The 15,324-nt window shown below is 41.1% G+C and overlaps 1 protein-coding gene and 1 long non-coding RNA gene across 3 annotated transcripts in view; both read left to right on the top strand.

Moving 5' to 3' along the window:
• Positions 1-14,923, top strand: part of LOC132423559 (uncharacterized) — a 39,000-nt gene extending 24,077 nt beyond the window's left edge. The window contains exons 3-4 of one of the 2 annotated variants that reach the window (XR_009519002.1): positions 4,966-5,168; positions 14,647-14,923. This is a non-coding gene — a long non-coding RNA (uncharacterized lncRNA). Of the gene's footprint in view, positions 1-4,965; positions 5,169-6,124; positions 6,374-14,646 lie in introns of those variants that run through there. The other variant, XR_009519003.1, reaches the window with a different exon arrangement.
• Positions 1,456-3,391, top strand: LOC132422227 (zinc finger protein 131-like). The gene is given in 4 exon segments (XM_060007034.1): positions 1,456-1,610; positions 1,612-2,187; positions 2,290-3,182; positions 3,184-3,391. Coding segments are annotated over 4 exon segments (1,752 nt in total). The 5' UTR covers positions 1,456-1,472; the 3' UTR covers positions 3,329-3,391.
• Positions 14,924-15,324: the final 401 nt, after the last annotated feature.

Here is a 15,324-nt window from a genome sequence, read left to right as displayed (position 1 = left end):
TTTTTTAAGTGACTAAAGCAGAAGCCAATAACAAAAAGATAACTAGAAAATCCCCATATATTTGGAAATTAAGTAATATATTTATAAAGAACACATAGGTCAAAGAAAACTTCAGTGGAAATTAAAAAATATTTTGAACTAAATAAAAATGAAAATCCTACAAAGGAAAATTCATTAAATAGTTAAACTTGATCTTTGAGGAATATTTATTTGTAGATATTAGGTGAGGGAAAAAAAAAGCTTAAAAAAATCAATTATCTTAGGTTCTATGTCAAGAAGATATACAAGAATAGCAAATTAAACCAAAACAAAAGGAAGGAAATGATAAAAGAATAAAATTAATGGGAAAAATGTTAATACAACAGAGAATATCAACCAAGCCAACAGATTGTTACTTGAGAAGACTGGTAAGATGGTAAAAAGAAATTTGATAACCGCCTGGTAAGATGGATTAAAAAGGAAATAAGACAAGAAAAGAGACAAATAACCAACATCTACTCCTCAACTCATATTATGAGGCCAGCATAACCTTAATACCAAAACCTGACAAAGTTATTAAAAGAAAAGAAAGTTCAGGTCAGAGTCTGTCATATAATAAATGTAAAAATCTTAAATAAAATATTAATAAACTGAATCCAGTAATAATGTGGCACACCGTAGCTGACTTCAGCTTATTCCCAGAACACAAGGTTGGTTTAACATTTTAAAATATCAATTCAGTGTAGTTAACCAGACTAACAGAATGAAAGAGAAATCTCTATCATTTTAATAGATTGAGAGAAAGCATTTGATAAAATTTAACATCTATTAATCTAATAAAGAATATTTACAAAAACAAATTTTAAAACACCACACCAAACAACACTTTTAACACTGAAATGTTGAAAACTTTTCCTCTGAGATCAGGAAAAAGAAAAAGATATTTGCTATCCCCACTTCTATTTGACACTGTACTGGAAAGCCTAGCCAGGGTAATAAGACCAAAAGAAGGCAAAGAATTAGAAAAGAGTAAATAAAATTATCAATACTTTTAGACCACATGATTGTGTTATTCAAAAGAATCTATAAAGTATTTGAATTAATCAGGAAGGTTAAGTTCTGGATAGAAAAATCAATTGTTTTTCTGATATGAGCAACAGAGATTGAAATTTACAAAATAATATAACTTGCAACAGCATCAAAAATACCAAATACATAGAAATACATCTAACAGGTGGCCGCCGCCGCCACCCGCGCCACAGCCGTGCGGGTCTCGGAGCGAGCCCACGTGCGCCAGCCGGACCCAAGCAGAGGGAGCGCCCGGGGACTCGCGAGGAAATGGCGGGTGAGACGCTGTTCAGGGTTCGGGAAAAGTGTGGGGCGAGTTACGCCCCGAGAGGGGAGAGTAGAGAAGGTAAGGCTTTCGGCACAGAAAGGAGAGAGGGAGGATCGTGAGCTAGAACAACCCGATGGCCACGGAGGCCGAAGAGACGATGGAATGCCTTCAGGAGTTCCCTGAACATCAGAAAATGATCCTGGGCCGATTGAATGAACAGCGAGAGCAGGACCGGTTTACTGACATCACCCTGATTGTCGACGGACACCATTTTAAGGCCCACAAGGCTGTTTTCGGCTGCTTGCAGCAAGTTCTTTTACAAATTCTTTCAGGAGTTTACTCAGGAACCTTTGGTGGAGGTAGAAGGTGTTAGTAAAATGGCCTTTCGTCATTTGATTGAGTTCACATATACAGCAAAATTAATGATACAAGGAGAAGAAGAAGGCAACGATGTATGGAAAGCAGCAGAGTTTCTACAAATGCTAGAAGCTATCAAAGCCCTTGAAGTCAGGAACAAAGAAAACTCAGCTCCACTAGAGGAAACTATCACAGGAAAAAGTGAAGCAAAAAAAAGAAAGATTGCAGAAACTTCAAATGGTATCACTGAGTCATTGCCGTCTGCAGAATCTGAACCTGTTGAAATCGAGGTGGAGATTGCTAAAGGCACAATCGAAGTGGAAGATGAAGGCATTGAAACGTTAGAGGATGTGGCTACTGCCAGGCAGTCCGTAAAGCATATTCAGAGCACAGGTTTCTCTGATGATTCCGCTCTGGCATTATTGGCAGATATCACCAGCAAGTACCGTCAAGGTGATAGAAAAGGGCAGATTAAAGATGAAGATGGCTGTGCCTCTGACCCCACAAGCAAACAGGTAGAAGGTATTGAAATTGTGGAACTTCAGCTGTCACATGTGAAGGATTTGTTCCATTGTGAGAAATGTAACCGTTCATTTAAATTGTTTTACCATTTTAAGGAACACATGAAATCACACTCCACTGAGAGTTTCAAGTGTGAAATATTCAATAAAAGGTATCTTCGGGAGAGCACATGGAAACAGCACCTCAATTGTTACCACCTTGAAGAAGGTGGAGTCAGTAAGAAGCAAAGAACTGGGAAAAACATTCACATATGTCAGTACTATGATAAACAGTTTGACCACTTTAGACATTTTAAAGAGCATCTTCGAAAGCATACAGGTGAAAAACCTTTTGAATGTCCAAATTGTCATGAACGATTTGCTAGAAATAGCACCCTCAAACGTCACCTGACTGCATGCCAAACTGGAGTGGGGGCAAAAAAGGGAAGAAAGAAGCTTTATGAATGTCAGGTCTGTAATAGTGTGTTTAACAGCTGGGACCAGTTCAAAGATCACTTGGTAATACACACTGGAGATAAACCCAACCATTGTACTTTGTGTGACTTGTGGTTTATGCAAGGAAATGAATTAAGGAGGCATCTCAGTGATGCTCATAATATTTCAGAGCGTCTAGTAACTGAAGAAGTTCTTTCAGTAGAAACACGTGTGCAAACTGAACCTGTGACATCAATGACTATTATAGAACAAGTTGGGAAGGTGCACGTGTTACCATTGCTTCAGGTTCAAGTGGATTCGGCACAAGTGACTGTGGAACAGGTCCACCCAGATCTGCTCCAGGACAGCCAAGTGCACGATTCACATATGAACGAGCTTCCAGAACAGGTCCAGGTAAGTTATCTAGAAGTGGGCCGAATTCAGACTGAAGAAGGTACCGAAGTACATGTAGAGGAGCTGCATGTTGAATGGGTAAATCAGATGCCAATGGAAGTACACACTGAGCTTCTAGAAGCAGACTTGGATCAAGGGACCCCTGAAATCATGAACCAAGAGGAGAGAGCCTACCCAAGCAGATGCTGCGGCGGCGGCCAGAGAAGATCACGAAGATGCTGAGGGTTTAGAGACCAAATCAACAGTGGGTTCCCAAGCTGAAAAGTCAGAAAATGAGAACAGAACACCTATGCCAGTTTTAGAATGAAATAACAAATGAATATACTTTTAAGTTTATGTGTTGAGTTTTTGAACTGATGATGGGCAGTGTGACTGTCCTTAAGCTAACAGAAATGTGGACCAAAGTTAAGCTCTTTCCTGTTGTGTTGAACTGTTTCTATTGAAACAAACTGATTTTCCCCCACTTGATGCCACAGAGGAGAGATCTTTCCCATAAGTGAATGGGAAGCTTTGAGAAGTATATTTCTGGAAAACTGAAATGGATTATATTCTTATTATATAGTTGGGTACGAATGTATCTATTTTCATGTGGTAAGGGTTCTCCCTTCTCTCTTTGTCCAGTCATGTCCTTCCTCAAGTTTTTTTCCCCCATATTGTAAAATCAAACGTAAAATCATTAGAATACAAGTTTATGTATTCTAATGCATGTTAGAATATTTGAATATATAGGAAACACAAGGCTGCATGAAGAAAAGTGCATTGTTACTGTGCAGTTAAATTTTGGCTTCTGGCTTTCTTTAGCTTGAACAACACTCTTGTCTACCCTGACAGTCACAGATGTCATCTCTGCAACAGAAACGGTGGTGGTGGTGGTGGCGGCAAATTTCTAGAATGTTTAAAAACCAACCACACCTATGTGCCTTTTCAAATTCAACTAAACTTCTGTAAAGAGCCTCTGGGTCTTTCAGAGTTTGTGTTGCAAGGAGCAATGTAGGTCATGCTATAGCACTCGGTATTTTCCTTACAGTGACAGCTACCGGTTCTTTTTCACTTCAGTTAGATTGAGAAATTTCATTCAGTGGCTGCTGAAGGGCCATTTTCAATTGGGAAAATTCACTTATATCTGTGGTAAACTTTATTTTGATGAAAAGTTGCACTAGTATTTTACCACCAGATGAAAAAAAAGATGAGCATCACTTAAAAATTAATGTATTTAAAATAAAGTACAGAGAAAAAACATGTATATAATATATCAGGCTTTGTTTTGAATGAATCTTTTTCCCCAATCCTTAATGTAAAGATCTTGTGCTATAACTTTTAAAGCCATACAAATAAGAGTGCTAAACTGTGGACTTAAAAGTAGGTGTGTAAATATTTTTAATCAGTATTACTTGGAAAATAAAATATAACAACCACATTAAAAAAAGAAAAGAAATACATCTAACAAAAGATATATAAAACTGCTATTCAGGGTAATTTTTCTATCTTTGTATCAATACTGCACTGTCTTAATTACTGTGCTTTACAAGTATTAATATCTGAGAGTTAAGTCTTACTCTTTGTTCTTTTTCTTTAGAGCTCTATTGACTATTCTTAGCTAACTTAGCTAACTTTATTTCCATATAAAATTTTAAATAAGAATGTGAACCTCCATTAAGAAAATAAAGACTGCTGGCATTTTGATTGTGATATTATTGACCTCTTTATGGAAGAACTGACATCATTATGACATACAGATATCTATATAAAATCTTTCCATCCATGAGCACAGTATAGTCCTCCATTTATTTAGATCTTCTTTAATTTCTCTCATAAATGTTTCCTAAATTTCGGGGGAATTAAGGGAGAATGGTTATTAGGAAAGAGGATGAGGGAAAGGAGAAATTATGTTTTGCAGATAACATGCCAGTTCTTGACCCACATTTCCCTTTTTGTTTGTTTAAGATAAGAAGAAAGTCCCTGAAAATGTAACAGATGGCCACAATCCTCCTTCATGTATGATATGTGGATAACATATAAGCCCTCAAAAGGCAATTGCTGGACGGTACTGCAGATCAAGTTTTCCCAAATTGCAGGCTATGTGTTTAGTGGGTTACAAACAGCCTTACTTTCAATCAGATAGAAATCATCAAAGTGGATCTTGCACGGTAAGATTAAGCATCATTTCACGATTTTTACTTTCGCTTAAGTTATACACACACACACAAATATATGTATGTGTATATAGAGCCTGTGATGTAAAATCTGTTTATTCTTGTTGATTGCAGTCAAAAATATTTGAAAAACTATGCTCTGGGAACTACTTTCCACCAGAATTCAAAGTGTCATTACATGTTATAACACCTGGTACTTACTGTGCCAGGTATTTTGCAGCTGTGTCATTTTCACTTTAGCTCAGATGTAAACCTTAGCTTTGGGATTGCTACCTATGTGATAGAATTGAATGAGAGTTAACGGTGAAAACTGGAGGTTATGCATGAGTTAATTAGGGAAGAATATGAGAACAACAGTGAAATGCAGGTAGCCAGAGCCCAGCCGGAGCCCAGCCGGAGCCTTTGAAAGAGGATGTTCAAGAACACTGAGCATTAACCCCTGGAGGATATCAGTGGCTCAGGGAACTTATTGGAAGGGGCACAAGGTGCTGCAGAGGCAGTGACTAAAGATAAAGGACAGCTGTCTGAGAAGGCATTTCTCTGGGCCTCCTCCTGGCTCCCATCTCCTGGTCCCTTTCTTTTCTTTTCTTTTTTTTACACTTTTCTTAGTGATTAGTGTTTTAATTATACAACAAGTACATGTTCTCTTTTAATGAATTCCGATATTACAAACATGCACAAACTAAAAAAGCAAACATTATCTCCTTCTTCCCTATTCCATTGTTCTTTCCTAGAATTAACCATTTAATTTAATTTAATTTTTATTTATTTTTTTATTGGGGTATAGCTGCTCTACAATATCCTGGTCCCTTTCTGAAAGCATCCCCAAGCTGTACTTTTGCTTTTTACCTGCTTTGGTCTCCCAGACTCTCCCTCAGTGGCTGAACTGTCACCATGTCTGGCTCTCCATCTTTTCCCTCAAGACCCACCCTACCAATTTGTTCCCCCAGCTCTCTGGTTTAGGACCATCGTCTCCCATAGGATGTCTCCAAGCCAACCTCAGCTGGGGTTTAAGCAAAAGAGATTGGGGTGTTAAGACATGAAACGGAGAGCAGCTTTAACCTGAACTCCTAGGCTTGTACTACCTCAAGCAGAAGAATCGTCAACCAGAGGAAACATCTCCACATGGCACAGCTATTGGTGAAAGAGATAAGAATTACAGCAAAAAATGATGATGATAGTGAGAGTATTTGTTGAGCCTTGTTTTATGCCAGGCATTGTTCCAAGCATCTTACATGAATTAACTCATTAAATTTTCACAGTAACACTGAGGTAGGTAATGTTTTCCCCATTTTGCAGGTGAGGTAAATGGGGCACAGAGTTTTTAAGCAACTAGCACATGGTCTCACAGCTATAAAGTTGTGGAGAACATAGAAAGAAAAGAACTAAGAGTGAACTTTGAAGTAACCAAGAAAAAAGAGAATATTGAGTATCTGCTTGACAAAGTGGGACTCTGATTTTTCAGGGTAACTTTAGTTTGCCTTTTGTTAGTTATACGAGTTCATACGCAGTCTAGGTAGATAGACGCTTGGACTCCAGCTGCCTTTACCTGTCGACTTTTGTGCAGCATATGTGGAAGTGTCCAATGTCAATCTCAGAGAGGTGGGTTTTTTTTTCCTTTAAGAAAGATACTGCTTTTATAGCTTCCAAACTGGGGTCCTCATAATGAAATGTTGAACAGTTTCCAGGGATTCACCAGGACACTATTCCAAAAAAACAAGAAGCCTTAGCATCAGCTGACTACAATTCACCCTACTGATTAGAGACAGGTCAGTCCCCTACCTAATTTTGGGAAACCCAGAAAAAAGACTGGTAGGCAGAAGGTATTTTGAAGATCAACAAAATAAACCATTTAACCCACGCAACCAAAATCACTGAGGAAAAAGGTCATCAGAATCCCAAAGCCCAGTGAAATACCTGCTTCAGAAATGGAGCTAACATCGTCAAACAGCTGGGTTAAATATTGATGATTAGATTGTGGTTTCTCCACCAAACTTTTCAAGGAACTTAAAAAAAAAAAAAAAGAAAGAAATCACTCAAAAGGTGGGAAGATAAGAGACAGAGTCTATCACTGGCTCTTACCAGCAAATTTGAAGTACTTATTGAAAAAGAGAGAGAGAGACCTTTCAGCCTGACATTTAGATATTGCTTATGTGATGTCCACTCTCCTGGTACAGCCCTGATCTAAATTTAGTAGTTTAAAAAGAACTAAGTCTCTCCTCCCACCCATTTCCAAATGCCAGTTGAGAAGTCCTTTCTCAGACCCTTTTCATCCTCAAGAAAGCCCTGAGAACTTTAAAAAAATTAAGGACAAAATGTCAGAACACAGTATGCAGTCTCTCCTCCTTCCTAAAATGGCCATTTGGTTAAAATCCATGACAACAAAAGAGTTAAAGTTCTGCACTGTTTAAGAACAACCAGCTGACCTTTAAATCTGCTGGTTTGAATCCAATCACCTTTCAACAAGCATGAAATCTGGAACGAGGCGTACTAACACACACCAATTATTTTCATAGTGTACATGACTGAACTCACAGTGTCCTGTTTAGGAAAAATAAATAAATAAAAATACACACTCATTTTCCAAAAGCCAGACTTAGAGACCGAGTGTCTCTGTTGGCAAGGATTGTCCTTTGGTAACTGTCTGGAAAAGTGCTGTTGGAGAAGGCCTTTCCTGGGAAAAGCACAAAGAGAGTAACTTTTTCATGTTGTTTAAATTCTGTTTAATGAAATGGTTTCCCCCAACCTTCAGTATAGCAGAAGTAAAAGTAGCTGGGAAATAATTAATTACTATACTCTGTTAAGAACTTTGCATTCCATGGATGTAAGAGAACAATTTTCCCCTCCCCGTGAAAGGGCAAAACGCTGACTCCTACTTTGAGCAAAGGCATAAAAATCCAGGGGCTCAAACCAAGTGTTGAGTGTCTACTCCTTAAAACGATTCTTTGCTTTTTGAAAGTAATTCTCATGAGGTTCTTGTAAGTGAAGATAGTCCCTCATGCCTTCAAAATATAATTCAGCTTACAGAAATTTCATCACAGGCTTTTTTTTTTTTTTTTTTTTTGCGGTACGCTGGCCTCTCACTGTTGTAGCCTCTCCTGTTGCCGGAGCACAGGCTCCAGACGCGCAGGCTCAGCGGCCATGGCTCACGGGCCCAGCCGCTCCGCGGCATGCGGGATCTTCCCAGACTGGGGCACGAACCCGTGTGCCCTGCATCGGCAGGCGGACTCTCAACCACTGCGCCACCAGGGAAGCCCCCGTCACAGGCTTTTTAAGAGCAGATGGCATGGCTGTTTTCATACAATGCGCAGAGAAAGGAGCCCTCTCTGGAGGCCTGTGGCCTGCAACCAGACAGCCTCTGGTCAATTGCAAAACTGGGTTCTTTATCACCTCCTTTATCCTCTGCTCCCAGGTCCCTTCATCCCATCCCATTTCCATCAGCCAGTTACACGGAATATTAACCCCACACCTGGACCATATTCCAGCCCGAGTGTGTTTTTAAGGACTGAGACTTCTGAGATTCCTTCCCAAATCTCAAAATCCTCCTCTCTCATGGGCCCACGTTTGCCAGTCCCTCCTTGCCACAACATGTGACTTCCTTCCTGTCATCTGTCAGTCCAGAAAGACAACGGTCAGGCTCTCACAGCAATGTGGGCCGTGGGCCCTGGCCAGGGCCCAGACCACAGCCCTCCCGGCCGCTTCTACTTTGGGGCAGGGCAGGGAGGGGCTGGATTCAGGAAGAGGAGGCACTGCCTGGCTTGCCTGCTGCTCACAGCTGGGGTCAGGAAGGCATCTGCCAGCTCTGGTGCAGAAGGTCCCTTGCAGTTTACCATCTATCAGGACGACCCGGTCACCTGGTCTGAATAGCCCTGAGGACTCCTCCGAAATCAAAGGAGGCTCTTTCTGGAGCCCTGGCAGAGCAGGTGGCCAAGGCTTCCTCAGGCCTCGCTCACTGTCCTGTCCTAATTCTCATCCCTTCCTAAGGAGCACAGCAACCTCGCCAGCTTCCAGGCAGCCACCATTTCCTGTCCCTTTTTCCTACATCCGGGACTTGATGCACTGTTAAAGTCCAGACACTCACCATCGACCCCAACTCACAACTGGTCCCCCAGCCTCCATCTGCTTTGCCAAGATTTGGGGAACAAGGAAAATCAAAGTGTCTTATGATACCACCCTCAGCCCAACAACCAACAGAAAAACCCTCATCACCTGAGTACAAGGTGTGGACCACCACTAGGCCCACACCTGACTCTTTTATTTACTCTCCTTGCATGCGGTGAACGACGCCCTTGGTCATGTCATCCTGAAGTCTATAACACAGAAGGAGACCCAAAGTCCTATACGCTTGAAGAATTGCATGGCCATATATTTAGCTAACATTTTCTGTTTTATTAATCAGGGTCCATGATTTTATAGTAGATGAGATCTGTTCAGGCCAGCCACCATTTCCTCTCCTTCCTGTCAGCATCCTGCAGACCACAACCACCACCAGAAAAGCAATGTGGTTTTGGGGAGAAGAAATCACGAGATACCTGAAGACAAAAGACTGAGGATTCAGGCCCAGAATTGTTATTAACTGAGAGACTTTGGCCAAGTCACTACAGTTCACTGAAACCTCAGTCTTACTTTCTGTAAAGTGGGGATTATAATAGCCACCTCACAGAGTGCTCTGAAGGAGGAAATAAGATAATAAAAGTGAACATAATTTTGAATTATAAACAGAGAAAGAGGAAAAGAGGAGAGAGGAGGGGAGGAAAAGCTGAAAAATTCAGCTTCCCTCACCTTTTTGCACTAGCAGGTAAAATAAAGTGTTCAGACAGGAAACCTGAACAAGATAATCCAAAATATAATATTCTTAGGCACTGGTGAAGGGAGAAGCTACCGTAATCGCCAAATCTGGTCAAGAGCGCAGTCTGAGCAGCATGTTTTTTACCCCTTGAGTGCACTAAAGCTTTGGGACTGACCTGCAGGAAAAGACCAGAAGCTTTCCTCATTTCATTCCCTATAGTAGAAAGACAAGAGCAGCTGAAGGACAAATGTCAAGAGTGGGGTGAGGCAAACACCTCAGGCCATGAACTTACTTTATCCCTTTGGTAGATCGCCTTCGGGAGAAAATTCCAGCTTTGTGTTTTCTGCTTGGCCCCATTCAAATGGGAAGTTCTGCTCAGAGGCCTGAAATAGAAAACAGGAAGTCAACAGAACTGATTTTCCTAATTCCTCAAATGCAAATCACTGCACTTGCTGTGGATGAGAACTACCATGAGGTGTAAACCTCCTTTCTAAAAGGAGGTCACATGCCAATTATGTACAGAAAATATCCTACTCCAGGGTAAAAAGGAATGTTCCATCAGCTTTCTTCCTAAATGAAGGAGGGAAGCAGAGCGGGATTGACAGTAAAGATGATCAAGGGTGTTGCCATCAGAACCAAACTGCCACTAAAAATAATGAAGTGTCCCACTTGATGCTCAGACACTATTCTCTTAGCTGCTGCTGCTACAGTCACTTTTCTGTAGCTACTTCTCAAGGGGACAGTTACTAAAATGGCTCCCCTCCCAACTTCCTCATTATGTTTCACCGGTATCAGTATTTTCTTAGAGGCCCTTGTTTGAAACTTGCAAGTTGAAACTCCAAGCCCCACCCCTGCACCTGCCCCTTTAGTCAGTTTCCATGGCAGACCTTCAGTTCCATCTCATTTACATCAGACACTAATTCAGCTAGTTCTTCTATCACAGCTCGACTCTGGTTTGCCACACCCGGTCATTTCCTCAGCCATCTCTGGTCTGAATCCTTAGCGCTCCAGCCTTTCTGCCTCCCCTCCTTCACAAGACTGCCAGATGAGTCTTTCCAGAATCTCTCCAGCAGACAGTCCCCTCACATTACTCCCTGGCCCCAAGGTCTGCCACAGCTTCCTAATACCTACTGATCAAATCTAAATGACTCACAAGTGGTCTCACCATAGCTATCTCGCTTAGCGTGTTATAGCAGAGAGTGCCTGAGCCTCGGCTCCAGATGGATTGGGTAAGAATCTCTCTTAGGTGAGCTTTACCACTACGTGGCTGTGTGAATCTGAGCAAATTATGAAACCTCTCTGCCCTTCAGTTTCCTCATTTGTGGAATGAAGATAATTACACCCACCTACATAGTTATTAAGGGACTAAGTGGGATACTACATACAAAGTGGTCACAGTGGGTTCCAATAAGAAGAGTAACTAGTGCTTATGGAGTGCTTTCTACATCCCGGGCTCTGTTCTGAGCGCCACACATGTGTTTGTGCAGGTATGACCATTATCCTCATTTTGCAGAAGAGGAAATTGAGGCAAGAGAAAGTGAAGTCACTGAAACCACATAATGAATTAATAGAAGAGCCAGCGTTTGCACTCAAGCAGTCTGACTCCAGAGCCTGTAAACTCAACTCCGGGCTCTACCACTTCCCTTCAAGGCCACTTCCCCTTCCCTGCAGCTTTCACTGGCTGACACAACCCACAAGTGCACCCCAGTCCTTCCCATCTGTCCAGTCTCCCCTGATGGATGCTGTGCTGCATTTCCCCTCCAATCTCACCTGATATCTTGAAAGAAGCAGTTACTATATTTTCTCTATACTCAGTATACCATCTCTTCACTCTTTTTTATCTTGCCCTCACTTATATATCGGCTTGTAATTCTTCACTTCTTTCCACCTTCTGTTTCTAGAAATTGCATCCGAAAAATAAACATCCCCAAATTCCAGAGTGTCCCAAAAGAATGTTATTTCCACCAACACCCCAGCTGTCATTACTAACCCAAATCTCCTAAGTCCCAGTCACTTACCCAACAAACATTTACCAAGCATCTGCTGTGTTCATGTCGGTAGATGCAGATTACATGGGCCCTGTCCTCTAGGAGCTCGCAGACTAACGAGGAGATGAGTGTTTATGTAGAAAATGTTAATAAGTTGTGACAAGTATGAAACACACGCTGTTAATGGCCTCTCCACCTTTGGCCCTTCCGGCTTTTGCACTTCCCATGTCGTGTCATTCACGCAGGCCAACACACCGCCCCTTCCTTTTCGTCTCTGCAGCCACCCCATGGTTTACTTCCTCCCTACATGATTCCTGAGCTATTGCAGTCACCTCCCAACTTATCTGACTGCCTCATCCTCCTGCCCCTCAAAAGCAGCCCGCCTGCTGCTGCCAAACAACCTCTGTTGTCACTCCCATATTTGAAAACCATGAAGGTTAATGAGGCAAGTGTAGGCCCCTGAGCCTGAACAGGCAAAGCTGCTTAGGAACTTAGCCAACTTCCTATCCTGATTTGCTCCACTCCCCTCCACATCCAAACACTTCACCTCACGCACCACACCTAAGAGACACTTCTTACAGGTCTTCAAAAACGAGTCCCCTTCCTGTTTCCCATTGTTCCCTTTGCCCTCCCAATCTATCGGCTCATTTTTGTTTCTGAAATTCAGATGCTCCTCCAGGATTCAGGTCAAGTCACCTCCTCCATGAAGCTTCCTCTCATTCTCCCACAATGTATGATATAGTTCCGTTCTCTGACTTGCTTTCGTCATGCATTTGTGTCTCCTTTAGGGCACTTTAATTCTATCTTGCATTCCAGTCATTAGCAGTTTTAATATTACGGTCTGTGTCTTTAGGACAGTATTTGTCTTTGTCGTCTTCATTCAATACAGCACCTAGCAGATTGCCTCAAGCATAACACGTGCTGAATAAATAATGAATATGCTCTTTGATTTTTTGTACGTGATGTAGTGGGAGAAACCTCATGAGGACCCAAGAAGAAGCCTAAGTTCTTTCTCTCTTATTATTATCATCTCATCTTTTATCCAACAAATCTTTTTTCATCCCTAGGCAATATGCTAGGCGCTCAGGGTACAAAAATAAAGACACAGAAGCCTGCACCCAATAAACACATATTTTCTATCAGAAAGATTGACACATAATACAAATAAAATAATAAGATACATGAAAAATCATATGAATTGCAAAATTATGCCAGTTCTACCGCTAACTAGGTATGTGACCTTGGGAAAGTCACTTATTCCGCGAGGTAAGTGTTGATAAGTAAAAAATGCAAACTCAGAGGCGGCCTACGAATTTATGATTCTAACTCACAACTTTTTAAAAAGTGACTCAACACAAAGACTGGTTATCATTCATGTAACGGTAGGAGAATGAGGCCATAGAGGCAAATGCAGACGGTGCTAGCCAAGCTCTCTTCAGGTGAAAAGGAGTCTTGACCAGCAGATGTTGAGTTTACCTCTCTTGGCCAAGGCTGTTCTAAGATAGAGGTGAATTCCCACTTTACCCCAAGCACAAAATATACAAGTCATTTAATGGACTCCTCTAGCTCTGATTCTGTGCTCATCCAGCCTGGTTACTGACTGGTTTGCTATCAGGTCCGTCTCTTGGAATAGAATATGGTGGTCAAGCTGATGAGTATTTTGGTTTCTGGGAGTCTTGTCTTTTTCATTGCAAATTAGTATGTCATTCTCATTGACACATCAGTCTCATTAGCTGATTAATAGGAGTCCTCACCTAAGAAGCAGATACCCTCTCAGTGAACCCCACAAATCAAGTTTCTGGGCTGAAAGGCTCAGGTATAAACCTTAGACCTTAGAAAATTCTACAACAAAGGCACCTTGCAGAGGTTTCAGAAAGACAGCCGGGGTGCCCTTCTCTTAGAGACTTACACCCCCAAACACACATGCCACGTACCTTTTCTCCAAACTCTTCTAGGTGGTACTTAGAGGTAAGGACCAGGTTTTCTTTTCCTTGTGCAGCGTGTAGCCTAGTCAGAAAAAATGCCCTGGTGGGCATAAGAGATGCTTTCCTCCGGGCTCCCATGTTCTACCATTAGTATTTACTACATGGGAATGCCTTGCATCCTCCCTCTCTGATGTGGGCAATGTGTTCTTTCCACTCCTCTCTGTATCCCCCCGACCTGGTGCTTGGCATGTCAAAGGCATTCAATAAATGCTTGTGAGGGAGACGCAAGAGGGAAGAGATATGGGAACATATGTATATGTATAACTGATTCACTTTGTTATAAAGCAGAAACTAACACACCATTGTAAAGTAATTATACCCCAATAAAGATGTTAAAAATAAATAAATAAATTAAAACCTAAAATAAAAAAAAAAATGCTTGTGTATGAAGCAATCAGCCAATATCATCAAAAACTTTTTAAGGATTTACACATGCTAAATTTAGAACTGCAAACGGTATGGTTCCTATCCTCAAGTAAAATCAATGCAAAACTTAAGACCGGAACTATGAATGTGATTTGGTTTTAGGATGAGTCATTAATCAATGAAAAAGCAACCAAGAAGTCATTTCAAAACAACAAATGCTCTTTTTGTATTTCTCAAATACTGGGAAAGGGACTCAGTCCTCAGCAACAATCCATAAAACTTTCTTTTTTTTCATATAGTTGCCTCATATCACACAAACTCTTTCATTTACCTTTCTCCTGCAGATCCTCCCACCAAAACTGCCCTCCCAGAACCAGTCCTCAGAACTCACTCCTTCTCTCCCTCTACCTTTTCCCTTGATTCTGCATCACAAAAGCCCAAAAGAACTGGTCTGGCAATATGGAACCTTTCTTGAAATCTAGAGAAGGAAAGAAAACGAATAAGCAAAACCAGAACCATTCTTTATAAGCAGTGAAAGAAGGATACCTCGTAACTATCATACACTAAAAATGTTGGCCTGATCATATAATGATACAATTTTTAAAAGCCAAAATAAATAGAAAATCGTACCAAAAAAAGCAATTGTTTAAATTTCTTAAGCCTCTACAATGTTTGGGAAACTTGTTAACAATCACAAAAGATTTATTAACCACTTGCTATAAAAATTGTTTTGAAAGGGATACTGTGTCAGGGATACCCAAGACCACCTCTATATTTGAACATTCACTAGAAGAACTCACAGAATTCAGCCTATAGTTGTACTTACAATAAGATTTCTTACAGTATAGTAAGGATACATTGCCAGAGGATAAGGGGAAGAAATATGTGGAGAATCTGAAGGATTCCAGGTGTAGACTTCCTTATGCTCTCTCCCTCCCATGAGAGGTCACACAGAGAACACATACCACAGCAATGAAAAAGTTGCAACACGATGCAATGATTCAGCCTAGGGAAACTCCTTA

This window comes from Delphinus delphis, chromosome 3, assembly GCF_949987515.2.
Source record: "Delphinus delphis chromosome 3, mDelDel1.2, whole genome shotgun sequence".
NCBI lineage: Eukaryota > Metazoa > Chordata > Mammalia > Artiodactyla > Delphinidae > Delphinus > Delphinus delphis.
Note: the sequence above shows the minus strand (reverse complement) of the source record. Positions and strands in the feature narration are given on the sequence as shown.